A 27,077-nucleotide genomic window follows, 5' to 3' on the forward strand; every position below is an offset into this window, starting at 1 on the left:
AGTGAGAGCAGCTGCCGGGTGGGCTCAGGAGTTTTGTCAGTCTTGACAACTGAGCCTTGGAGCTGGCATTCTGGTGTGCAGACCCGTACTCCGGCTTACCTCTGGTCGCTTCCTGCCCACACCTGTCCCCTCGCCTTCCCTCTCCAGCAGTGTAACAGTACGGGCCACCCTCCGCTCCTTTATCGGTGGAGCCTATAAACCATAGCTGGGCATACAATACCGAACCACCGCTTCGCCAGGATACCAGAATGCTGAGAGGGGCGCAGGGCCATTCCAACAAGCCCCCCCAGTAAAAGGGCTGGCATGGCGTAACTCATTGTATTGCCTTGCAAATAAACCATATAGGTAGAGATCTCTTTCCTCCAGTGCTCTGGATAGCCCTGCCCCTTATGCACAGTAGCAAAGGGCTCATTCACTTAGCTTGTCAGCTTGTCAGCACAGCCCTCTCCACATTCAGCAGGAGTGCACAGGATTGCCAAAATAGGGCAGATGCACAGGCTTCTTGCTTTTCCATCACTTGCCTACCAGAGAGAAAAGTAACATGAACTTAATGTCTTTTGGAGCAAAACCAAAGTTTGAGATTTGCCATATGATGTAGTGACAGGAATGCCCAGAGTTGGCCAGCAGGTGCCAGACTTTCTGTCCCATCGGCCACCGCTTCGGCAGGTGCAGGCTGCTGTGGGATCACTGAAACTGCAGGTGCAGGTTGATTTCTTGGTTCTGTGTGTTATAAGAATTGGAGCATTAACTTGAAACTGTCTTCAAGGACTTGCTGTGTGCACTTTTTCACGCTGGTACATTCCCTGCATCTGTTTATATGAAATAACACAAGCTAATCTGTACCTTTATGTGTGTGTGTATGTATGTACATATATACATGTATAAACTGTATAGTATACAAGTTACTGATTTATCGGTATGCCCCAAATTTTCAGTGCCGTTCTCATCCTCAGCATGCCCTCAGCTGTTGTCAGGTGACTTCCTGTCCCCTGGTGGTTCTGCCACTTCCCTGTGTTTTGAGCCTCCAGGGAGGAGGGTTTGGGCTGCATTCTCCTTGTCCTCATGCACAGAAATGCTCAGGGTCCCCATGTGCCTGTTGTCCTCCTCTCTTGTCTTCTGTTCCCTTTCTGAGCATGTGGCCCCTCCCCCGGCTGGGAAAGTGTAAAGCAGGATCGTGACCACCACTGCATGTGCACTGACAACTCCAGGTTTCTGCCCGCGTGGGACAGAACGCGCTGCATGTGACGTGGGATTATCAAGTTTCAAAGACCTGTGTCAATTACACAGCAAAGCCAGACCCCATAATGAAATCCCACAAATATGGAAATAAAACGCAAACTTTCTTTAGTATTGTGTAAATAAATCTGGATGTGTTTAACTTTGTATTGGTAATCTTCTGTATATTTGCTATATATGGGTTAGAAATAAAACAGCCTGGACTTTGGTACCTAACCTACTAAGATGAGTAAGCTACAGTTTGTTAGTGGAGTGTCTCTAGTTTTCTGCCTTCAAAAATCAAAACCCCAACAAAGAGGAAGCATCAGCTTGAAAGTCAAGACTGGGTGTTTCTAGTCTGAAAAGTGGTAGATAATTTATGAGGAAATTACTCCCAAACAGGTTGCTTGTCTGTGAGCTTGGTTTTTTGTTTGTTTGTTTGTTTTGTATTTGTTTTTGAGACAGGGTTTCTCTGTGTAGCCTTAGCTGTCCTGGCCTCACTCTGTAGCCCAGGCTGGCCTCGAACTCACGAGATCCACCTGCCTCTGCCTCCCGAGTGCTGGGATTAAAGATGTGCGCCACCACCGCCCGGCTGCCTGTGAGCTTTCTAACTTCCTCATCCTCTCATTTTCTTGATCCTTAGCTCCTCAAGATCCCCCTCGCACGGTGCGTGTAGGACCATCTCTCTTGTCACCTTCTGGAAGTCTAACAGCCTACCACACACTTTCTCTACTGTCTGTCTGGACACTGCTGGACACAACCACCCATGGTTACACTCCTGAACTGTGTGTCCTGTAGCTGGTTTGTCCAATGAGCACTAGAAGGTCAGCTGTGGCAGCTTCCCAGCTGTCCTGCCTTCCCTTGCTCCTCTCCTGGTCCTTCAGAGTCTCAGCCTCCTCATTTACAAGTGTTGCCTGACAGAGCTTCCTGCCTATCTACCTTCAGCCATCAGCCATCCCACAGTGCCCAGGGATAGCATTGCCAGTCACTGTTTCCACTCAGGGCGCCCACGGCTCAGTCTGGAGATGCAGCATGCAGGCCTTGCTTTTGACGCGACCACCCCACCCTCCAATAGGAGTTTTTACCCCAAGGATTGGAATCAGTCTGGCTTCAGGGATCTTAATATATTCTAAGACTCTCTGCATCAGAATCAGGCTAGCCCAGAGCTGGTTATGTAGCCCAGGCTGCCCTAAAATTGACAGTAATCCTACCTCCTCCTCCTCCTCCTCCAGAGTTCTGGGGTTACAAGGGAGCACCACCACTATGCCCAGCTCTGAACTGGACGTTCTGATGGGCAGACCTGACGACTCTATTTTAAAATTTTATTCCTTACAATTCTCCACATGTGAGGTACGGGTGGGTGGGGGGGGAGGGACTTATACTAGAGGCTTAGGCCACTTTCTCCACATAAACATGGCCACACATGGAATAAAAAAAAGGCATCCCCTGAGCTGGGGAGAATAGTAAAGTGTCTACCACAAAAATACTGAAGACTTGAGTTCAGTCTCCAAGCCCAAGTTAAAAATCCCAGTGCCCAGGAGGCACAAACACAAAGATTCGTGGATCTCACGGGCCAGCCTAACCTAAGCAATGGGCCCCAGGCCACAGTAGGCGATCTTCTCTGAAAAACAAACAAACAATATGGGGCTGGTGAGATGGCTCAGTGGGCAAAGGTGCCTGGCAACCTGAGTCCAATCCCTGGGGCCCACATTGTGGAAGGGGAGAACCGACCCCCAAAAGTGGTCCTGCGAGTGGCTCAGCAGTTCAGAGCCCTGACTGCCCTCTCAGAAGACCTGGGTTTGAGTCCCATAAAGTAGCCGGGCGCCATAGCACATGCCTGCAATCCCAGCACTCTGGGAGGCAGAGACAGGCAGATCTCTGTGAGTTCAAGGCTGCCCTGGTCTACAAAGGTAGTCCAGGACAGCCACGGCTGCACAGAGAAACCCTGTCTCAAAAATAAAATAAAATAAAATAAAATAAATAAAAGGAAAAAAATTTAAACAAACACAGGACTTCTGGCCCCTGAGTTAGGAAAGGGAGGGATGTGCTAGGAAACCAGATCATTTGGGCGGAGGGTACAGCGTGTAGTACAATAGCTGGATGAGGCTGGAATCAGCTGGGGACTCTGAGGTGTAGCTGGCACTGGCGGTGGGCGGGCCAAGGACCTGCATTTATGTTGGGTCCTGGCATCAGCATCCCTAGTTGCACAGACCTGAGGTTCAGAGCCATCAGCTGGTGGCGGAATGGCACAGCCAGATGTCATACATCCCCGTCCCTGGGGAGTTTTCCTCCCTGTTAAGCTGTCTCTCACTTCATTTGTGCTTTAGCTCCTAGGAAGGGAGCCATTGACAGCTTTCAAAGGGGGAAACGCTGGTCTGACCTAAAAATAGCTTCCGTTTATCCAGCACTTAGTCAGCTACACTGCGCTGAGCACTTTACAGAGATTACCTCGTTTAATCCTCACACCAACCCTATGGTTATTATTATCTCCATTCCACACTCAACCCCAATTTATGAGAGGCTGGGGGAGCTGGGGATGTAGCTCAGTGGCTCTGCAGTAGAAGGGCTTGTCTAGTAAGCCCAGGGCCCTGGGTTCAAGCCCCAATACACACAACACATATACACACACCATACAAACACACATATACAACACATACGCATACCACATACACATACACACTCCATACACACACACACACACACACACACACACACACACACACACAGAGGGGAAGGGGGAGACAGGTTCCAGTACATACACACACACACTATATACACATACACAAACCAAATATATACATACACACACACACCATATACACATACACAAACTACATATACACACACACATATACCATATACAAATACACAGGGTAGGGGGGGGCAGAGAGGGGAGAAAAGCCCCAGGGCACACATACACATATGGGGTGTCATTAGTCACATAGCCACCTGATGACAGAGCTCAAGTGTAGCCAACTTAGTCTGGCAACAGAGGACTGACTGTCCCCATTCCTCCCCTTTCCTCCCCAGCCCTGCCCTTGGGGGCCGAGACAGCAAAGGAAGGGTCCCCTGAAGGCCAAGGTCTGGAGACCTGCTCCTCAGTGAGTGTGGGAGCAGCTGAAGGTGTGCCTGAGGAGTGCGCGCTGGTCTGGGGACAGACGGTATGCCCTGTGCCCTGTTGAATGAGGTCAGGAACAGAGGTGTCGCTCAGGCCTCCCACCAAAGCCAGGAGTCCCTCTCACATACTCTATGCTCAAGCGCACCTCCCTCCTAATGCTGTAGGGGTGTCATCTCATTCCCAAGATAACAGGGCCACCTCAGCCCCCCTCCTGTGGCTATTCTGGGCTGCTCTCTGATCCTCTTCTCCTCCTGGCCCCTACTTCTCCCTTCAGTGGGAGTAGGTGGGTGGGGAAAAGCCAGCCCACTTACATAAGCCTGTGGCTTCGACCCTGCGGAGACCAGCCGGGACAGCAGGTGCTCAGCCCCTCCCTCACCAGCAACAAAGAAAAGTTTCATCTGGGAGCCCAGCATGGAGACAGCCAACACCCAGGAGATAGCCTCATGCTCCCAGAGGCAGGTAGAAGAAGCTGCTGACCCGGTGGATGCTGAAGGATCCGAAGCTTCTCACCAACAGGAGGCAGGCAGCCACTCTCCGCAGCTCCTGCCCTCTATTGAAGGTGACCTTTGGCAATCCGGAAAGGGGGGGGGGATGTCGAGAGGTATGGGAGGGAACATCCCACTGCCTCGAATATACCTTAGGGGTCCCCCACCTCCAACCCCTGTGTGCAGGCTTTAATAACTTTAGAGAACTGCTACTTAGGAGAATGCATAAATATTCCTAGGAGCCCTCACCTTCCTTCTGAAACTGTGACTTGCTACTTACATGTCTCTGTTGTAGCGTTGTTCGTTAGCTGAAAAGTCAGTGGATGGCAGTTGTGGCATTTTTACAGTGACCAGCAAGGATCTGTTTATACTTTTAACCATCAAAACCAGTCATGGGTCCTGGGAGGACCCAGTAGACTAATAACCAGTTGGGAAGGGATGGGGTGAGACAGCCACCATCTGTAGTGAAAGCAGAATGGTTCCAGAGCTGTGGCTATGAGGAGACTGGGTGTCTTGATAGTGCGCTGTCTGGCCTCTGCCTGGGCCAGGCCACAGCATCAGGACCTACCCTAACACCCTACACTAGCTCCCCTGGCTGAGGTCTCTCAGAATCAGAGCTCTGTGGAAGTAAGAGGCTTTTAGGGAGAAGCACCCACTTCTACTCTCCAGATGAAGGTACTTGGTGCCTGCTTCTGCCCCATCACCCTACAACCTGCCCCAGTGCCAACTGTCCTGGCTGAGCATCCTACTCCACCCCCCCACCCCCAGCTCACCTGGGCAACAGCTGGGAGCCAAATGAAAGTGTGTCTCCACTGCACCTGGGTCTGCAGACCCAGAAAAGAGATGAGAAATGGCTTTTTTCCTTCTTTCTAACGGTCTTTAGCTGCCCTGTTGCTGTGCTAAACATTTAGCCAAACAAAGTCCAGCGTTATACACCCCACCCCCTCAAATCTGCAGAAGATTTGAAAACCACACACAAGGAACCCGTGACCTCCTGGGAGGGAGGAGAGGGAGGAAAGGGAGGAGAAAAAAAGACATTCTAGGCTGGCAGGCCACAGTGTCAGGCTCTGGTCCCAGAGTGACCTCGGATGGGTCAATTTAACTGCTCCATTTTAGTTCCTTCTCTGTAAAGCGGTTTTAAACATCCCCCGAGGAGGAGGTCGGTTAGAAGGATCGCCGAGGTGATCTAAGATGCCCTTTGGAAGAGACTAAACCAACACAAGAACATTTCCAAGAAAGGGATGACAACCAAGGTCTGCCTCCAAATAGGGCCCGAAAGCACAACTGCCCACCCCTTATCCTAGAGATCCTAACGGAGTTGCCTGAATGTCGCAGGCAGAGTTGGTGGCGTTTACCTCATTAGAGAAGAGGTAAGAGAGCTGCTGTGAGCTCACTACGATGGGACAGGAGAGTCAGAAACTCTTGTCCTAAAAGACCAAGAGAAATCTGGGCAGAGGAGAGAGAGAGAGAGAGAGAGAGAGAGAGAGAGAGAGAGGAACACCAACTCCCCTATACTGAAGGGGGTGGCACCCATCTCACCCAGGTGGTACCTCTGCTGGGGCAGGGGCGCGCCGTGGGCAGCTCCCTCTGGCAATTCCAGGCCCAGGTCCAGCCAGAAGCCCCTCCTCCTCCTGTATAGCAACTCTGTGTACTGCAGGCCTCAGGGCCACAGCTAGTGGCTCAACACAGTGGTGAACGGCAATGAGGCCGTGTGCATATGTTAGCATCTTTCTGAAAAGACGATGACAACGACGTGAGTTCAGATCTTAGCTCTAGCCTGTCAGGGCACCTTTCTGAGCCTTCATTTTCTCCTCTGTAAACTGAAAGAGCTGACCCTGAGCAATGTCCTACACTTCTATGATGGCTGTCCGCCCCCACCCACCCACCGCCACTCTGGGGAAACCTGATAAAAGCTATGGACTATCAACCCTGCAAAGATAAACCAAAAAACGTTCCTGAGGTTCACAGGGCCTCTGAAGCCCACCCAGAAATCTTGAAGGATTTTTGGACCTGGGCCTGATGACTCTTTTTTTTTTTTTTAACTTTATTTGTATATGAGTGCTTTATCTGCCAAAGAGGGCATCAGATCATATAATGGATGGTTGTGAGCTACTATGTGGTTGCTGGGAATTGAACTCAGGACCTCTGGAAGAGCAGGTGGCTCTCTTACCCACTGAGCCATCTCTCCAGCCACCTGATGACTCCTAAGTTCTCTTAAGAGTTCCAGAGACTATCTGCCTCCTAACACCGCCTGTTCCTCACAGAGGGCACAGGGCCTGGGGGTTGCTACAGACAGTGAGAGATAGCAGGGAAAGCCGAGGAGGCAAAATTCATTGGTACATTCAGAACAAGCTGCGGCTGACCAGTAATGGCTCCCCGGGCAACTACATGACCAAATCAGGAGGAGGATGCAGCTGGAGTTAGCATCATTTGTCCTCAGCACCCCACAGAGGTACTGGGTCCAGGAATCGAAACCCAAAGGAACCAAAGGGAAGGCTGGGGAAGGGGCTGCCCCTGAGCTGGAGCAGATGGGCCTTGCGCTGAGAAGGGAAAGTCAACTGCTAATTCCAACAGAATTGCTCCCAGCGCCTGTGTACCCGCCTCTCCCTTGAGCGCCTCCTAGGCCTAAAAGCTGATCCCATGGCCAGCCTGCCCGGGTGCTTTCCTTCTTTACCTACTGCCCTACCTATGATACACCAGACAGAATCCTAGGTGTCTGCTACAAAAAATAACAAAGTTACTTAAAAGGATGCCCTCAAGGTCTATGCTAATAGAAGGAGAAAGATTAATAAATAAATGAAACACAGTGTGGCTGAGATGGTGCCAAAAGGATCCCAGGGGGAAAAGTGCTGGGGGTTGGAGGCCGGCAAACCTCATGCTCCAAATAGGATGATGGGCAAAGGCCTTAAAAATAGGGCACGACGTAAGCAGCAATATAATATACATTGAAGTGGATTGTTTTCTCTGTAGGTAGACTGAGTACAAAGGTCGTGAGTCAGGAAGGTACTTTATAAAGGGCTGGGCCACTGTGGCTACAGCACAGTGAGGGAGGAGACAGTGCTAGGACGGCAGGACCGCGGGGCAGAGTTACCAGGCCAACGCACCGTGAAGGATGGCTTGGTTCTGGGGCGGAAGGGCAGCCAGTGCAGAGTCTTGAACAAGAACTGACATAATCAAGTGTAGGTTTTAGGGACTTTGGGCGGGGTGGTGGTAACGGAATTCAGAAAAGACGATGGGTGCTTCTTGGACACAGCAAGATTGTCTGCTGGGAATGAGGAAGGACTGCAGGCAGTGAGCTGAGGCTGTGACGGAGCTGTCAGGATCCTCAGGAGTGGTAGCAGTGGTACGTGCCTTGAATAGCAGAACTTGGGGGGCAGTGCCAGGAAGATGTCATGCTAGCTATAATGGCCCACACCTTTAATCACAGTACTTGGTAGGCAGAGGCAGGTGGATTTGTAAGTTCAAAATCAGCCTGGTCTACATAGGAGGTCCTGTCTTAAAAAAAAAAAAAAAGAAAAGAAAAGAAAAAAAGAAAGAAAGTAAGAAAGAAAAAGAAAGGAAAAGATTACCAAGATCCATCTGGAAGCAGTATGATAACAGTCAAATCAGCATATTTTTAATTGCTTAAATAACCAATTACATTTTAATAGGCGGCTGACATTTTGCTATTCACTCTTCCCATTTGGATTTTCAGGGTCTGAGGGAATTCATGGGAGGGAAGGATTGTGTTGCCTCCTTTCAAAGATGGCATGCAACACACATCATTTTTGTCAAGAATTTCATATGCGTATACTTTGTACTCTGATGTCAAGTCAGCATAGTTTTCCTGTTTCCTCCTCCATGCTTGTCTGTGCGCACACAGATGTGGTGTGGGTGGAGGGTTTGTTGAGCTGGGATTAGGCATAGCCAAGAGACATAATGAAGTGAAGGAGGAATGAAGAAGCTGGGTGATTATGCAAGAAAGCGGATGTCACATGACCATGGACTCCAAGCCTGTGGGGAAGAGATGGGTAGGCAGCATGAGATGGGCAGGGTAACATCTCAGTGGCATGGCAGAATTGCGATATGGCAGGATGAAAGGCCGAGGGAAAGAAGCTGCATCAGTCAGGGGTGCCAGCTGACGAAACAAGCATGCCTGGACAACAGTTGAGCTCCTTATTGCTGGTATAGGACCAAAAACAAGTGTCCCTGTTAGGTAGGTAATTCTCCATGAAGCGATTCAGGGACACTGGCCTTTCTCCCGTTGGGGCTTTGTCACTTAAGGGGCCCTATGATCATCTGCCTATAGATATAGCAGAAGTTGGGGGCAGGGACACAGTGAAGTCACTTCTGGCTTCCCTGGCACTGAACTGACAGCCACCCTTTCTACTCAGACGTCACTGGAGAAAGCTAGTACCTAGACTATAGCAGCGGGCCCTGGAAACTGTTCCTGGTGGGGCAGCCCAGTGCTAGAGGCTGTGAAGACGTAACATTGGTGTTGGTGGTTAAGGAGCTGCACTCCGTGGAAAGACCATGGAAAGGTTCTGTTTCTGGGTCTGGAGAATGACCACAGGGTCCAAAGGCTGAAGCAGGCATTGAATTGATGAGTGTCAGATCCAAAGGACACTCAGAACAAAGCAGGCCTACTTTCTATTGGCATACCAAAGTGTCTGCTGGCCTCCAGGCTCCCTGGGTACCTGCGGCTCCTCTCAGCTCTTCTCACTCGGCTCCCTACCCTAAATTTCTCCAGTCCATGCGCTTCCTTTCCTCCAGGTCCTCATTTCTGTATAGCCATGCCAATTTGGCCACACAATCTTTCGGTTCTCTTGGCTCTCCCCTCTCTACTTGGTCTCCCTCTCTACTTGGTCACCCCCTCTTCTTGGTCCCCCCACTTCTTGGTCCCCCCACTTCTTGGTCCCCCCACTTCTTGGTCCCCCCACTTCTTGGTCCCCCCTCTTCTTGGTTCCCCCCTCTCTTGTTTTCGTCCCCCCTCTTGCTTTCCTCCTTTCTCCTCCTCCTATGGTCTGGTTCAGATTTCTGGTCATGTTTAGTCCACTATTTTCTCTCCATGCTCTGGACTCTTCTGGATGCCTCTGGCTTTACTCTTCCTCATATCTGCCATAAAGACCTACCACTCAACCTTGCCTTGGAGCTACCATGCCCTTGCTTCATAAATCTGGTGCCCAAACCCCCACTGTATACAGTGAGGCAGCCTGTGAGAGGACCAGCAGGGACTGGGAGGACAGACAGGGACTGGGACTTACCACTGGAGGAATATTGAAGATGGAGGCAGTGAGCTGAGGCCAAAGCCACCAACCACGAAAGCAAGGCAGGCAAGGGATGATGGGTCTGTCACAGAGAACCATTTTCTGCTCATAGATCACTTTGTTTTTCCCAATCTTACTTTTATAGCCTTCAAGGAGGTGACACTGTTGTCCTCTACACGAAGGTTCTTCTGAGGTCTACCCATTCTTTTCGGCAACATTCCACCAAACAGGTTTCTAAAGCTACACCCTTGGCAGGCATCAATGTTTCTCTAAGAAATTCTGGTGTTTACTTCTGGAATCTCTGAAAATATTTACCTTCAAAACCATAGATGACTTTGAACTTCTTGCTCTTGTTTTGGCAACGACTTATTGACACAGGGCTATGTTTCTGTATGTATCCACACCTATGTGCATGCACACACACTTGCAAATCTACACACTTACTTGTGCACATACAAAACATATATCCTCTTTCTCTAAAGCATCATTCCTTTTCTTCCCTTTGTGAGCCATACTAAGTAGCAATGTATGGACCATACAACCTCAGGAGATTCCTGGATAAAAGATTACATGAGAGGATATGACCAATTATTTTCTATGAGAATAGAAAAAAAATAGCCATGAATGTCAGCAGATTAAAACTGGAGTAGACGGTCGGAGGGCCGGGTGTGGTGGCGCACGCCTTTAATCCCAACACGGGAGGCAGAGGCAGGCAGATCACTGTGAGTTCGAGGCCAGCCTAGTCTACAGAGTGAGTCCAGGACAGCCAAGGCTACACAGAGAAACCCTGTCTCAAAAAGAATCAAAAAAAAAAAAAAAAAAAAGACTTGGACCTAACGTTCTATTGGAGAGACAGTGTGACAACCACTCAGGTCAGAAGTCAATGTTTCTCAAAGGAAATTTCAAAAGCTAGGGTCATCAGTCCTGGCCTAACCTCTGAGGATGAGCTCTGGGTTCTGAGTCACAGTTGCTTCCTGACATCTGAGGAGGAAAAGCCCTTGGGTGTGACGGGGAAGCCTCCCCAAGGTCAGTCCAATTTACACTTCACTTGCCTGGAGGTGTGAAGAGAGATGCCTCCAAGGAGCCCTAGGTAAGCGTTCTGAGCAAAGGGGCAGATTGCTGACCAGGTCGAATTTGGAAGGTGACGGAACTCATCGCTGACAGGGCACCTCTAGCTGCCAGACCCTCTCTCCCGGACATCTGTGCCTCTCCCCTGAAGAGTCTCTGCAACCGCTCACGCTCTGAGAGTCAGGGACGCCCTGGTGACTTCCTCTCGTCAGGGGCTTTGTATAATAAAGAGCATAAGGGAGCTCCTTAGGGAAGAAGGCCCTCCCCCACTTCAGCATCTCCTCTGTGTGGCCTCCTTCCTCAGTGGAGTCCCCTTCAGACCTCAGAGGCTGCTCCACGTACCTGAGCTTATGTTCCTTTCTTTCTTTTTTTTTTTTTTCTCTAGTCTGGGTGAAAGCAAGCTAACATTTCCCAAGATATATTTGTAAAAAGTGAGGAATGCACGATGGATACAGACATCATCTGACATCAGTCAGAGGCCCAGGCCTGGTCTCAAGCTGAGGCCTAGGCAAACCAGGGCTCAGTTAATGCAACTCCCAGCATGAAGCCTGGCTACCGTCTTCTCAACTTAGCCCTTCTTGGTCCTTGAGCCTATCCGCCTGCCTCCTTTCCTTCTCCCTCTTCCTCTGGGTGACTGGAGGTCACACCAGGCCCTGCCTCCAGCACCTAGGTCTAGGAAGATACTGCTGAGGGTGGGAGACTGAATGGATGAGCCACGCTTTGAAAATGGCTCCTTTGGACATCTGATCCCAGCTAGGGAGGCAGGAGTCCTGGGTGCCAGGCACAACTCTACACCTCGTCTGGACATCAGCAAATTGGTATCTCTCTGAGCCTCTCCCTCGCTCTGGTTGGCTTGTTTTTCTTGTGCTCACTAAGATCCTTTCTAACTCCGACACTCTGGAAACAGCTCAGGGACAGAGAAGCCTGTTCCTTGGCAACTATGAAAGGTTATTCCTTTATCCAACAATGGAGAGCCAAGGCCAACAAGATGAGGGTTTTTTTTTTTTTTTTGACCTTCCTTTCCAACTACTCCCCCCCCCCTTTAAAACACACACACACACACACACACACACACACACACACACACACACACACAACTCTCACATCTGCCTGTGTCCAACCCCTTCGTTGCTTGCCAAAATGGCCACAGGAAAGGAATGCATCACACAACACTTCTCTTGTTCTCACCCCACCCCCTGCCACCAAAGTCAGCAGAGAGCAGACAGAGCAGGGTCACTGGGCAGCTTGGGCGCCATGCTGGCCCTGTTCTTACTGAAAACACTTATGTCCTTTTAGAGCACAGTTTCCAAAGGTGCAGACCAAACCACATCCAACCCGGGTGGGGAAAGACAAAATAAGGAAACTAGATAAACGAGATGGTCAGCAAGTGTTGTGTATTAATATTCACTTCTTTTAAAAAACTATTTATCTATTTATTTTATGCATATGAGCACTCTGTCTTCATGCACACCAGAAGGAAGCAGACACCATTACAGATGGTTGTGAGCCACCATATGGTTGCTGGGACTTGAACTCAGGACCTCTGGAAGAGCAGTCGGTGCTCTTAACCACTGGGCCATCTCCTCAACCCCTTATATTCACTTCTAAAGACAAATGGTTAAGTCATAATGAGAGGCAGTCTACAAATTGAGGCATAAAAAGAACACAGTAGGACCTCTGTCTACTTTCTCTTAACCGGCATCATTGAAAGGGTTGCTTTATACAACGTACACATTTAAACTGTTCAATCTATAAGCAAACATACTTGTGTCAGGGTGAATGCTTAGGAATGCACTCTGTGCTATCAGAAAGCTTGGAATGGCCTGTCAGGCATTCACGCTGTTTACCACAGGAATGTACCAAGGGTGGAATTTCCTCAACTGCTAGGAATCCATTTTGGCAGGAAGTCTTAGGTTGCGGGTGGAAACTGAGGCAGCATCACTTTCTAATTAAGAAAAAAAGAAAAAAAAAAGTAACAGGGGACTGACTGCCTTTGAGAAAGGAAGAAACTGCAGCTCTGGAAAGGTAGGAGGAAAAATGGTCCTCAAGTGAGCCAGGTGGGATGTCTGCACTTCCACAGCCAAGGTAGTCCCCAGCATCCTCCAGAGAACAGGATACCCAGGCTCCAAACCCTGAATGCCCTGAGCACCTCTCACCTGCATCCTGAGAGGCAACAAAAGACATTCAGCCCCCCAGTGTTTACTGGAAAGCCCCTGGAGATCAAAGGACAAGTAACAGATGGCCCCAATCTTCCCCAGGTTTCTCTTGTGTGAAGTGATCTACTACTGAGCATAAGAATGCAGCAATATGTAGAGAGCAGAGTGGCCATCAGTAAGAAGGGACCCAGACACGGGCTCCCGCCTGGATGACTTTGCACAGCCTCCTTAGGGTAGGGTGCTGACTCCTGCAGAGCAGGAAGCCTTCTGGAGGCCTGTGCCCGACAGGGAGGTCAGATTCACTTTGACAGGAATGGTATTAGGACCAAGCCACCCCACTCCTCCCCCTCCCCCCCCCCAAAAAAAAATCACTATAAAGACAAGCTGTGAAGACTGGGCAGTGCACAGAAAGGAACAAAACTCAAATGCATGGAAAGCCAGTGGTCCAGAGGTCCAAATCAAAAGTAGTATCAGGTTCAGAGTCCAGTTTTTTGGGGGAGGCGAGGGACGTGTTGAGACAAAGCCTCGCCTGCTGGGTGCTGAGATTGTAGGCGGGCCCCACCACACCCAGCTCCCAGGTTCTTTCCAGTGACTTCAGCCTCTCCGGGGACTCCTTCAGCTCCCTGCTGCCCCACCCCCACCCCCCAATCCCCGGCACAACCGTGGGAAGGTGTGGGTGTGAGCTTTACTCACAGAGCACAAGGGCGATTGAGAATGCCGAGTTTGATAACAAGCACAGTGGAAAAGGATCTAGGGACATTCCCTACGAAAGGGGCTTAACCTGATGGTCACGTGGGTCATTGCCCAGAGACTACTACGGCATGCAGTGCCCACTTCCTCTGAGCATCCATTTCCTATTCTCTTTCTATCACTCAGAGCACCCCAAGATCTGGCTACCTCGGGCCCTGAGACAGACTTACGTCCGGAAGGCTGGGGAGACAGTCAATCTGCTCATCCCATTTCAGGTGAGAACACCAGCCCCATGTCAGGGACCGGGTCAAGGTTCTGACACTCAGAACAGAATTAGGAATAAGGCAGCCTTTCTGGCCTTGAATGTGAGGATCCACAGTACCAGAAGTCTGAGGCCAGGTCACCGCCATCCTATACCCGCCCCCTCCCCAAGGTTGGGTTTGGCTAAGACAGGTGTGCCCCATGAGAGGAGGAAATGCTAAGCCAGTCCTGCCGTCTGCAGAGGTCTGGGGTTCTTAGGACTTTGGGCAGCTACTTGGCTACCCTGAGTATCCATGACCAAAATCATCTGAGGATGAAAGACTCACAGCCATCCCTGTGTCTCTTGAGACTACCCCGAGAGGAGAGAGCTCCCTGGAGGAGTCTTACTAAAAAGCCGTTAGCTCAAAGTATACAGCTCCATGTCGAGATACCTTGTGAGTCTGGGGTAGACTACAGCAACCGGAAGAGAGGGTGTGAGCCCGTATGTGTGTGTGCGCGCGCGCCTGTGTCTATGAGCCTCTTGGTGGGGATGCTTAAACCTTAACTCCACTGCTCAGGGCAAGCCCAAACCTCAAACCACCTGGACTCACAATGGCTCTGCCCTGGACAACAGCCGTGTGAGTGTGCGGACCGGGGAGCGGGACTCCATTCTTTTCATCAGAGAAGCCCAACGCGCTGATTCAGGATGCTACCAACTCTGTGTGCAGCTTGGCGGGCTGCAGGCCACTGCCAACATCAATATCCTGGTGATTGGTAAGGTTGGGGGAACGGGAGAGGTAGCCTCTAGGACCTCCGGGCTGAACAGGAGCTATCACAGAGTGTCTGGGACATACATGGTGGTAGGTCATGGGAGGGGAGGGGTCTGAACAGAGAAAGGAGCCCGGGCGTTCTGTAAGTGAGATCGGTGCATGTGGGTTGCACAGTGCCCACTGCCGTGGCTTTGCCCTTCCAGAGAAGCCGGGCCCTCCTCAGAGTATTAGGTTGGTGGATGTTTGGGGCTCCAATGCTACTCTGGAATGGACACCTCCACAAGACACCGGCAGTACAGTGCTCCTGGGATACACGGTGCAGAAGGCTGACAAAAAATCTGGGGTGAGGCCCAGCTGGGAAGATGGGAGGGTGGCATTCTGGAATAAGCTTCTGGCAGCTAGCTCCACACGGGGTGAGATTAAAAAAAAAACCCGCCCCCTCCCCCCAAAAAAACAAAGCAAAGCCTATGTATCTCACACATGACATCACCTGGGGACCCCACAGCTCTGGTTCACGGTCCTGGAGCGCTATCACCGTACCAGCTGCATTGTCTCGGACCTCATCGTTGGCAACTCCTACGTCTTCCGAGTCTTCGCCGAGAACCAGTGTGGGCTCAGTGAAACAGCCCCGGTCACCGCCGACCTTGCCCACATCCAGAAAGCAGGTAAGGAAAGCTGAGGCCATGTGCCGACAAGACTTAGAAGAAACAGAACGCAAGCTGGAAGAGGTTCTCACGCGCGGCATCATGGGTCCCCTTGGTGCCCACAGCCACTGTTTACAAGACCAAGAGGTTCACCCAGCGGGACCTCTCCGAAGCCCCAAAGTTCACCCAGCCTCTAGTGGACTGCACTACAGTCACTGGCTATGACACCCAGCTCTTCTGTTGTGTACGTGCCTCTCCTAGGGTGAGTAGGGGAACTTGGGGAGGGGGATGTCCTGCAACACTTCCTGCTACTATCCCATCTTATCCTGAACTATGTCACAGGGCATTCCAACCTGAACATCTGCTACCAGTGCCACCATCTGCCTCCTCGACAGCGGGTTACTTAGGAACTGTCAGGGCATCTGTAACTTAAGATAGATGGATACAGATGGTGTCCCCTTTGAGTGGTGGGTCCTCCTGTACAAAGACATCACTTCCAGCTAGTTTTCTGGCAGAAGTGTCTGATTCCCACTGGCTTCCCTTTAATGTCTCCTCATGCCTTGTCTGCTCGGGGCTATGCGCATGGACAGAGCTCTGCTTGCAATCTAGCCTCTGTACTCCACACCAGTGACAGCCTTTACCAAAGAAACTTGGGTCACAAGTACCGGTGAGACTGTGTGGAAGGAGAACTGCAATAAAGGCCGCTCTAGAAGCCACTTTCGAAACAGAGAGGACAAACCACTCACAAACAGGGGGGCTAGAATGTGAATAGATCACTGTGTGTACATAAAAAACGGAGACCCTGGGCTGGCAGGATGGCTCCGTGCGTAAAGGCGCTTGCTCCCAAGCCTGGCATCTCTGGGACTTACACGGTGTGAGGAAGGAACTAGCACCTGCAAGGTTTCCTCTGACCGCCACACATGTGTTGTGGCACTGGTGCGCCCTTCAGCCCCTACACACACACACACACACACACACACACACACACACACACACACACACACACACAAATGTTATTTTAAAATATGTTTAAAGTGGAGCCCAAAGCTAGGTGTTCTGATTCTTACCTTTAATTCCAGAACTATGGAGGCAGAAAGGTAGATGGATCTCTCTGTGAGTGAGGCCAGCCTCGCCTGCCTGGTCTGCATAGCAAGAGCAGCCAAGGCTACACTGTCTGACCCTATTTCAGGAAAAAAAAAATTGTTTTTGTTTTTGTTTTCGTGTTTGTTTGTTATTTTTTTCTTTCCAAGACAGAGTTTCTCTGTGTAGCCTTGGCTGTCCTGGATCTCCCTTTGTAGACCAGACTGCCATCAAACTCACAGAGATCCACCTGCCTCTGCTTTCCTAGTGCTGAGAGTAAAGGTGTGCACCACCACTGCCCGGAAAAAATATTTTTTATATATCAATGCCCAGTCATAACCCATGATGGCTTCTTGAGCAATTTCACCCTAGTCAGGGACATTTGTTGGAGTGCAGGCACTCTAGTCAAACACAAGAAGAGGCTCCAGCTGTTTCGGAAGTACTGAAAGGGGATTGTTTTACCACAACATCAAGGGCAGGGAACCTTGTAGAAAGCCGCCATCTACAAACCTTGTAGGCCGAGTCCCAGATACTTGAATGCGATTGGCTCTTACCCTGCTCTGCTCCCGCCCTCCCCGCCCCCGCCCCTTCCCCCCCCGCAATCTTCCAGCCCAAGATCATCTGGCTAAAGAACAAGATGGATCTCCAAGGCAACCCCAAGTACAGAGCCCTCAGCCACCTGGGGATCTGCTCCCTGGAAATCCGCAAGCCCAGTCCCTTTGACGGAGGCATCTACACCTGCAAGGCCATCAATGCCCTGGGCGAGGCATCTGTGGACTGTCGGGTGGAGGTTAAAGGTAAAGATGGAAGAATTAGTGTCTTGGGTGTCAGTCATCTCTTCCTTCCACCCTCCAAGAGTGACTGCCATAAGCTGAGATGGGAGAGGGCCTCCCTTTGTATCAGTGACCAAATACCCAACAAGAAGCAACTTGAGGAAAGGCTTATTTGCCTCAGGGCTTGGGGGCACAGTCTGTCATGGCAGGAAGTCCACAATAAGGCAGGAGTGGATCAGCCTAGCAGCAGGAGGACCATGAAACTGTTCCCTCACACAGGGACACATCCAGAGGGAGAGAGAAAAGAATGCTAATGCTTATTAGGTGTTTTCCTTTTGCCTCCCCTGCCCCCCACAGGGTTTCCCTGTGTAGGCCTGCCTGTCCTAGTCTCGCTTTGTAGACCTGGCTGTGCCTGCTTCTGCCTCCCAAGTGCAGGGATTAAAGGTGTGTGCCACCATGCCTGGCCTCCTATTGCCCCCTTTTATTCAGCTTGGGCACCCAAACTATGGGATGGTGTCACTCATGATTAAGGTGGGTCTTCCCTCCTCAGACAAAACTCTCAAGAACAGGGTGGCGAACATGCCTAGAGATGTGTTTCCTAGGTAACTAAATCCAGTCAAGAGAACCAGGCAATTAACCATCACAGCCACCTAGGGCACTAGTGTACCTGTCACCATTAAGATGTTCTGGGAGTCCGTTTTGTCACCCAAGCTTTCATTTCCGTCCATCACAATTCAACAGGAAGAATCACTATTTCCATTTTTTTTTTTTTTAAAGAACAAAGGTGAAGTATGAGGAAGTAACTGCTTCACCCATGTTGGCTAGCTGAGGAGACGGCACTCCAGAGGCAAAGAGCCCGGCCACTTTCCTTTAAGCCCCATGATCTTTTGTCCCAGTTCAGAAACAACACAGAGGTTGCTAGGTTTATTTTACTTTCCCCGCTGGCTTGCTTGGGGAGCGCTACACTCTCTCCCTTCCTCTCTAAGGTAGCCGTTCATTTATCCTTTCTTGCTACCTTGTCGAGATCTCCATCAGAGCATCTAGTATATTATTGGTGTTTTTTTTTTTTTAGGGTGAACAGTTATTTTTTTATTATCTTTCTCTAATCTTCAGATTTCATACCCATATACAATAAATATGACCATCCCATCCCAACACATTATTCTGTAATTATCTATTTATAGATTTGCCTTCCAATTAAGCCATAAATAAAACTCTCTGTGAGAGCTTTGTCCCCAGTGTCCAGCGTAGCTGCTGGCACACAGAAGGCTGTAACTAATGTTTGTGGCATGAGTCAGGGATGAGCGGCCCTTCACATATCCCATTCTTTACGTATAGACTCCCTGGCCGGCATCCTGGGCACCCCCAAAGCATAAGTAGGACATCTGTTCTCGGTGCTCTGAGAGACAGTTTCCCAGGGATTTATGAAATATTAATGTTGAAAAAATGTCTGCATTTTTTTCAGCTCCTCATTAAGGCTGTCCTAAGAAGACAGGATATCCGAAGAAGGTAAGGAAGGAGGCAATAAACCTTGATGGATTATTTCATGGGACGAATGTGAGCCTCTCAACCATGTGCCCCTGGTGCCCTTTTACATTATTATTATTATTATTATTATTATTATTATTATTATTATTATTATTATTATGTTTCACTGTATAGCTTCGGTTGTCCTGGAACTAACTCTGTTAGACCAGGCTGGCCTAGAACTCACAGAGATTCACCTGCCTCTGCCTCCCGAGTGCCAGGATTAATGGCATGTGCCACCACCACCCAACTTATTTTTATCTTTTAATTCTAACACGATCAGCTCTGCAGAGGGAACTGGTATAGATAAAGTCTACTTCTGTCAGGCCAATAATAGGGACAAAACCTAATAAACCTTGGGGAATTCAAGCGTCTACCTCATCAGGGTGCACTGTGGGAAGAGGTAGGTGGGGGCTATAAGAGAAAGAGAACAGGTCTCCACCCCCACAGACCCACACTGTGGGTAGGGACAGGTCTGCTCGTCTCTCTACTTCTGTATCATATGTGTGTATGTTTGTATTTTTTTTAATTTGTATGCATTTCTTCCTATTCAACAGAAGAAAAAAATTTTTGTTAAATGTCAACAATAATTTAACATTTGGATATGGGGCTCCCAAGCAGCTCATCACTGGCAAAGGGCCATTGGGTCACTACTTAGGATGTGGTAGCTGCTTCAAATTCCCCCCCATTGCTCACAGGAGAGATGCTGTGTATGAACTGATGGGCAAGGTGAAAGAAACGCCCAGGAGATTGTGACAAAAACCCAGCTCCCAACATTTCCTCTGACTTTCAGCTCCTGGATGAAGAAAACCGATTTATTTGAGCCCATCAATGATACATAGCAAATGAAAACCCTAAGGGCTGCATTAACCGCACAGACTCTCCTCAGGAGAGCTTTCTCTGCCAGCTGGCTTAGAAACATGTTTCTCCTTCCCCCGCCCTCTCTAGCAGTACCACGTGGTGTCAGTGTGGATCGTTCTTATCCTTGGGTCCCTTCTGTCCCACAGGCGGTGCTCAGAAGCAAAGCATGGTGGCCAGTGAATTCACAGCACTGGACCCAGAGATCAGAGAGGGATGGTCTTAGCACATCCCAGATAAGCTATGGGTCCCTGCGGTGATGGCTGTGGTGGTGACACGCCCTCTCTTTTCAGGGCCTCCCCGGAAGCCCGACTCTGACAAGACTGAGATCTCAAGGAGAGTTAACTGCCTTGGCCTAGACTAAATAAATGTATAGATTCTCAATTCGTAAAATGTCCTCTTTCTGAGCCTTTCTTTTCTTTTTAAGATCTATTTTTTATACAGTATTCTGCCCATATGTGTGCCAGCCTGCACAAGAAGGAACCAGATTTCATTATAGATGGTCGTGAGCCACCATGTAGTTGCTGGGAATTGAACTCAGGACCTTTGGAAGAGCAGATGGTACTCTTAACCTCTGAGCAATCTGTGGCTAGCGTTACCGTCTCGTCAGCAAGAACGACGCTGCACACACAAACAGGATCCTTCTGCAGTAAAGCTTTAATGCCTCTTGAGAGGAAGAGCATAAGCTTACAACACGAAAAAACGGAAACAGAGAGAGCAAACAGCAGAAACCCCTCCCTTATATAGGAAACTGTCCTCCGCTTAGGACGTGTCAGTCCCTGATTGGCTGTTGCTCATCGGGCGAGATGATGCCACGGGAGAGGCAGAGCACGAGTGGAAAATCGCTTTGCACATGCGCAGATTAGTTGTTTGTCAGCATGGGACACAGGATGTCAGCGCCATCTTGTAATGGCGAATGTGAGCGCGGCTTCCCACATCTCCCCCTTTTCTTATTATTAAGAAGCAATAAGACACCCAACAAGGAGAGTGGAGACAGAGGTCAAATCCCCAAACAAAATATCAGGCCTGCATACACAACTCTCCCCTAAGCTCTTCACCCGGAGAGGTCATAGCCTGGCCCTGTGCCGTTTTTTCTGGGGGAAGGACACTGGGGCACGCAACCTTCATGCAAGATGACATGCCTTTCTAGAATTAGCTCATATATGCCGCAGAGCCATTCTACTGCAATGCTTCGCTACGCAACTCTCCAGGGCTGCTGAAGCTTACCCACTCTACCTCGTGCAATGAGATGAGACTCTGAGGGTGCAAGAGCTAAGCAGCCAGCGACTTATTGCTTAAGCATGGTTAACCATATATCAGGGGAGGTCCCAGACTCTAAAGCAGCAAGTGCTTGGGTGATAACCACCTTGTCTCTTTTTGTTTGAGCCCTGAGTTTACAGACCAACCATAGGGTCTAATCCACAGCAGATTACAGCTCAAAACAATCCAACCCCAACCCATTCTTTAAAGAAGGAGAAGGCTGAGGATATCCACGACGAGAATCCCTCAGTAAGTGACAGATCCAGCCGTGTGGAATTGACTTGAATGATAGCAGTCCGCAATTCTCTTAAGGTCTGTTCAAACTCCGCTGTCCAATTCTGTAAAATAAACTGAAAGAGACTCTTTGACAGATTAGCTGCTTTAGTGAAATTTTTATATTGAACCCAGGTAACACATAGTCCAGGGAATTTTTGTTCACAGCCCAGTTGGGCCAGTTAAAACCACTTGTCGGTGCCGGACCGTCCAGCGGAAATAAGAAGCCAACAACCAGACTTCTCGAGATCTTTACTCAGGATTAAGCTCAGTGGGAATGGCCCCGAAGAAGGGAAGGGCCAAGCTTAAGTACAACTCAAGGGCCAATCAGCTCATGCCAGGTGTCACCTCCTCATAGGTCCGCGTCAGAGCAGGACTGCGCGTCATCAGATCACCAGTTACCCTTGCACAGCCTTTTGCCACATAAGGACTTGTTTATCTTAGAGAGCGCTCGCCATCGGGATGGCGGAAACCTGCGCCTTGTTAAGGCACGGCACATCGCAGTTCTCCACAGTCCCCCCCCGTTTTATTTTGTAAGAGCAGGACAAAACGGGTGAGAATAGAGGTCTGATCTCCAGAGGGCACTGATGTATGACCACCCATAACCCAGGTTATTCACCTTGATCATGTGTGGAACCCGCCCTGAAGTTTGGCCACTGATGTACAACAGAACTCAGCTAGGGGCTTGGCCCTAGCCTAGCTCTGGACCCGACCGACACCTTTTTCTGGAGGTGGGATTTTGGGTGTCAGCCCACATGCAATCAGACATGCTCTCCAGGAAGCCATTAACTGCAAACAATGTACCTCCTGTGCAGTGCTTTGCCTTGCACCCCGAACGTGACGAGGATCAGGACTTAAAGGCCGCCAGCCAAGCCTGAGGGAACTGTCCAGCCTCAATAGCATAGAAGGCTTGTGCAATTAGGGCACGGTCTCTGTTTCGGGATATGACCAAGCGCCGAAGGAACACAAGGCAGAGGAAGCTGATAATCAGAAGGGCCATAGCTAAAGCCCCGATACCTGCCCACTCCTTAAGATGATGCATAGCTTGTTGAATCCAGGAGGCAAGGCCTTCAGCGGTGGATACATCCACGCATGTAACAATGGCGGCAGTGCGCAGATCTCTTCAAACTCTGCGGACCAGTTCCCCTGGAGATAAGCTGAAAGACTCTTAGACAAATTAGTAGCACGTGTAAAATTGTTATATGGCACAGATGTAATGCATAACCCTGACATTTCCATTCGCATCTGAGCCGAATCACCTGTTAGAAGTTTCAAAAAGGTCAGATGTATTCCAGCTGAGAGTAGCATTACCAAATGCTCCTCCATTAATCATGGCCATTAGTGTTGGCATCCTCAAACACTGGGAAGGTGGCACGAGCCTGCTTCCAAACCTCTGGGCACAGAGAATGATAGTTCCCCTGTGGTGCTGATAAAGGTGAAGTGTCCGCATAAGGCGGCGGTGCCAGTTCCGAGGCATGCCAAGATGGCGGATTATCTCGTTTGGGCGCGGCCTCTTCCGCCTCCTACCCTCCTCGTGCTGTTTCTGCGAGAGCGACTCCATTTTTAGCATGAGTCTCTCAAGTCTTTAGTTTTCAGCAGCCCTTTCTGAGCCGCCCTGATCAGACATGACGAAGAGTTTCCCACTTTTAAAGGGTCTCCGAACGTCGCCCGCTTTACCGCGGACTGAAAAACTTGTTTCAACAACCTGAGAACCCTCCCCCGCTCTACCGCGGACTGAAAAACTTGTCTAATTGTAGTTTGTGAAATCCGAGCATAAGCTCCCCAATGGTAATTTACCTGATTTGCAGTAAATTGACCTTGACCTGTTAGCAAATCAAAGGTTCAATCCCTCTGTTCAGGGGTAAGTGCAAGGGCATTGGCCCGAGCCTGTGTTTGAGCGGCCTCGAACCACAGGGCTCTCCATTCCATATATTGGCCCATATCTGGAAGTGCGGCCTTGGCCACCATCTGCCAATCAGAAGTGCCAATTCTTTCTAACATTACCAGGGTGAAATTTGCATTAACCCCATATTTGCGAACAGATTCAGCCAAGTCCTTTATTAGATTGAACTCCACTGGCGCATGGACTCGACCCCCGATCTCTGTTTCAAACACAGGAAAAAAATTATGTAATTTTTTACGAATCTTTTCCGGCCAGAAGGAAAATCCAGACTGCAGTTCATAGGGTGGAGGAGCAGTGGGTGCCACCCTGCGAGATGAATTGAGGGAGGGTTTTTTATTACCCTCTCGTTCGTCTGGGTGGTATCTCTCTTCCTCATACCTGACTGCCTCTTCCTCTAATTCAGCTTCTTCCTCCGAATCAGGAGTCTCATTGTCAGAGGTATTAAAGCTCGTAGAGCTATCAATATTCAATGCCTCAAAATCCTTTAAAGGATAAAACCTTTGCGATATTTTTCTCGGCGGTAAACTAGGTCCTGAGGGGGGTTGCACTCCTTTTACAGGAGGGTCCTGAGCTTTTTTCTTTTTACGGGCATTCTTCTTCCCGCCCGCACCCAACCTCTCACTATGTTCGGTTTCTGACATGCTATCCTGAACTTCTAGGGCGACCTGTCCTTCATCTACTGCCCTCTTGACAATTACGGCAGTAAACATTACAGCTAGAATCAGCCCAAGAATTTCAGAAATATGCATACCTCTTCGAACTTACCAACCCTGCAGTTCTGAATCCTCCCTGTAGTCAGGGGCTCTCCGAAGGTGCTGACGATGGTGTGGTCTTCCCGGGTTTCAGCACCATATGTGGCTAGCGTTACCGTCTCGTCAGCAAGAACGACGCTGCACACACAAACAGGATCCTTCTGCAGTAAAGCTTTAATGCCTCTTGAGAGGAAGAGCATAAGCTTACAACACGAAAAAACGGAAACAGAGAGAGCAAACAGCAGAAACCCCTCCCTTATATAGGAAACTGTCCTCCGCTTAGGACGTGTCAGTCCCTGATTGGCTGTTGCTCATCGGGCGAGATGATGCCACGGGAGAGGCAGAGCACGAGTGGAAAATCGCTTCGCACATGCGCAGATTAGTTGTTTGTCAGCATGGGACACAGGATGTCAGCGCCATCTTGTAATGGCGAATGTGAGCGCGGCTTCCCACAGCAATCTCTCTAGCCCTTCTTTTCTTTTCTTTCTTTCTTTCTTTTTTTTAAGATTTATTTACTTATTTTATGTATATGAGTGCTCTATCTGCACTTACACCTGCATGCCAAAAGAGGGCATCAGATCCCAGTACAGATGGTTGTGAGCCACCATGTGGTTGCTGAGAATTGAACTCAGGACCTCTGGAAGAGCAGCCAGTGCTCTTAGCCTCTGAGCCATCTCTCCAGCCCCTTTCTGAGCCTTTCTACAAGGAGAAAACTTATTAAGGTTGCAGCCAGTCTAGATGGTTCCAGAACCCTAAGATGCAACCTTTGCTTCTGTTCTGTTTCATCCAGCACATTCTCTCTCAGAGAAATGTGTTCTTCTTCCCTGCTCCCTGCACTGGCTCCCCCCAACCCCATCCAGACAAGGTTGTCCTGGACAACCAGGCTGGCCTCGAACTCTTGCCTCTGCCTCCCAGAGTGCTGAGATTAAAGGTGTACACCACCACTCCTGGCTTCTTTTTGAGACAGGGTTTTGTATATTCCAGCCTGCCCTTGAACTCCGTATGTAAACCAATGATGCCCTGGAATTTCTGATGCTCTGCCTCCACTTCCTGAGGGCTGGGATAATAGGCCTGTGCCACCACGCCCAGTTTATGGGATTCTGGAGATTGAATTCAGGGCTTCATGCAAGCAAGGCAAGCACTCTACAAAGTCAGCCACACGCCCCACACCCCAGGCCTGTTCACAGAGGACTGAATTCAACTCTACACAGCATGAGGTGCTGGAAAAAGATGAAGAGGACTTGCTGTCTTCCCCCACTGGCTTTGCTGTATAAGCTGGTGTGACAGGATCCACACCCATTACAAAGCAGCAATAGCACAACACAGTCCTACGTATAATTAAAGGTGACGCCCCAAGACCTGAGCTCTGGGGTGTTGTTTCTCTTGCTTCTATTTGTTTGCATACTTATAAGAAATCATATATTGAGGACTCTCAGTGACGGACTCTGTAGACGAGGATGATAGGTCCCTCCCACTCCTGCATGTCCGTCGTAGTCAGCTCATCAAGAGCCACAAACTCAGGCCTGGAGGAGGGACAGCTCAGTAGTCAAGAGCACCTGCTGCCCTTGCAGTGAGCCTGTGTTCCGTTCCCAACACCCACGTGATGGCTCACAACCACCTGGAGTTCCAGATGGCTAACTGTCCTCTTCTAGCCTCTGCAGGAACAGGCACATACATGTGATGTACACACATACATGCAAGCATTTACACACACACATAAAATAAAGATGAAAAAGAAATTTTAAAGATTCTCAAATCAAGCCAGGTGGTGGCGGCGCATGCCTTTAACCTCAGCACTCAGTAGGCAGAGGCAGGTGCATCTCTGTGAGTTCGAGGCCAGCCTGGTCTTCAAAGTGAGTCCAGGATATCCAAGGCTACACAGAGAAACCCTGTCTTGAAAAACAAAATAACAAGAACAACAAAACAACGAGAGAGAGAGAGAGAGAGAGAGAGAGAGAGAGAGAGAGAGAGAGAGAGACTTTGCAGGGATGGCAGGCATGCACTACCCAGCTCCTAAGCCATTACATAACCGATAACCGAGGCTTCTGTGGTACATGACAAAAAGTTGTAGCTCAGTGGTAGAGCATTGGATTTCAGCAGCTTCCTTGGTTCCCTCAGCATTAAAGCCCTGCTGCCGCAGAGAGCATCTTCCTGTGAGGCCCTAGAGAAGTATGTCGATCTAAGATTGCACCGCAGATAAACAGTAGTGAGAGTCAAGCCTGGAGAGTGCCAACAGAAGGACAAGGGCTCTTATAAGTTCATGGGACACTGCTGGTGCCTGAAGCTGCCTTCTGACCCCGTGGTGGCCCGGGTTCCAAGAACTTTAGTGAAAAGCTAGACTGAGCAAGAGCAGGAGTGGCGGGGGGGGGGGGGTGTGGGGGCAGGGGGGGGCAGGAAATGGGAGGGAGGGAGGGTAAGAGACAGACAGACACAGACACAGAGACAGTGAGAGCACCTGTGCAGAATAGCCTTCTATGCATCAAGAACCAAAGTGACTTCTCTTTTAACCTTCATGTTACAATGAGAAAATTATGTTCCCAAGGCCCCAAGTCATGGTCTGGAAAGAGTCAGAGCTGCGGTTCAGCTGCAGACCTTCCCCCGTTTCAGTCACCTATGTCACCCAGAGAGTCTGGCTTGGAAACATGGGCTTAAAAGAGAAAATATTTCTGACGTGTGGGGGGTGGGTGTGGGTGGGGTATTACGCCACATTTTTTTTTTTGAGAGTGAAACGGACGTGGATTGACTGAGAAGAATCCAAAGAGATCCATGTTCACTTTGAAGCCAAGTCTGTGAGAATTAAGCTTCCACGAGCTGCTACCCACCCGTACATCTTACATCAGTGCCTGACCCAACTAAAACGTTACGGCTTCCGCACCAGCCTTGGGGGAGGTTGAGAAAACAATCAGCAAGTCTAATGTCCTATGGAACACCCGTTTGAGGTCGTAGGAGCTAGCCAGGTTTGGTAGCTGTTGCTAAAATTTCTAACCTGGGGAATATATAAACAATGTGCACCCCTTCT

General features: G+C 49.6%; 1 protein-coding gene across 1 annotated transcript; it reads left to right on the top strand.

Annotated features, from left to right (window-relative positions):
- Positions 1–4,655: 4,655 nt before the first annotated feature.
- Positions 4,656–20,241, top strand: MYBPHL (myosin binding protein H like). The gene is made up of 9 exons (XM_084755935.1): positions 4,656–4,892; positions 14,165–14,253; positions 14,797–14,992; positions 15,192–15,331; positions 15,494–15,653; positions 15,758–15,894; positions 17,323–17,509; positions 18,951–18,994; positions 20,164–20,241. The coding sequence occupies exons 1-8, from the start codon at positions 4,745–4,747 to the stop codon at positions 18,959–18,961; spliced, it is 1,068 nt and encodes a 355-aa protein (XP_084612061.1). The 5' UTR covers positions 4,656–4,744; the 3' UTR covers positions 18,962–18,994; positions 20,164–20,241.
- The last annotated feature ends 6,836 nt before the right edge of the window (positions 20,242–27,077 follow it).

The sequence above is a fragment of the Acomys minous genome (assembly GCF_964271855.1).
Source record: "Acomys minous genome assembly, chromosome: 14".
NCBI lineage: Eukaryota > Metazoa > Chordata > Mammalia > Rodentia > Muridae > Acomys > Acomys minous.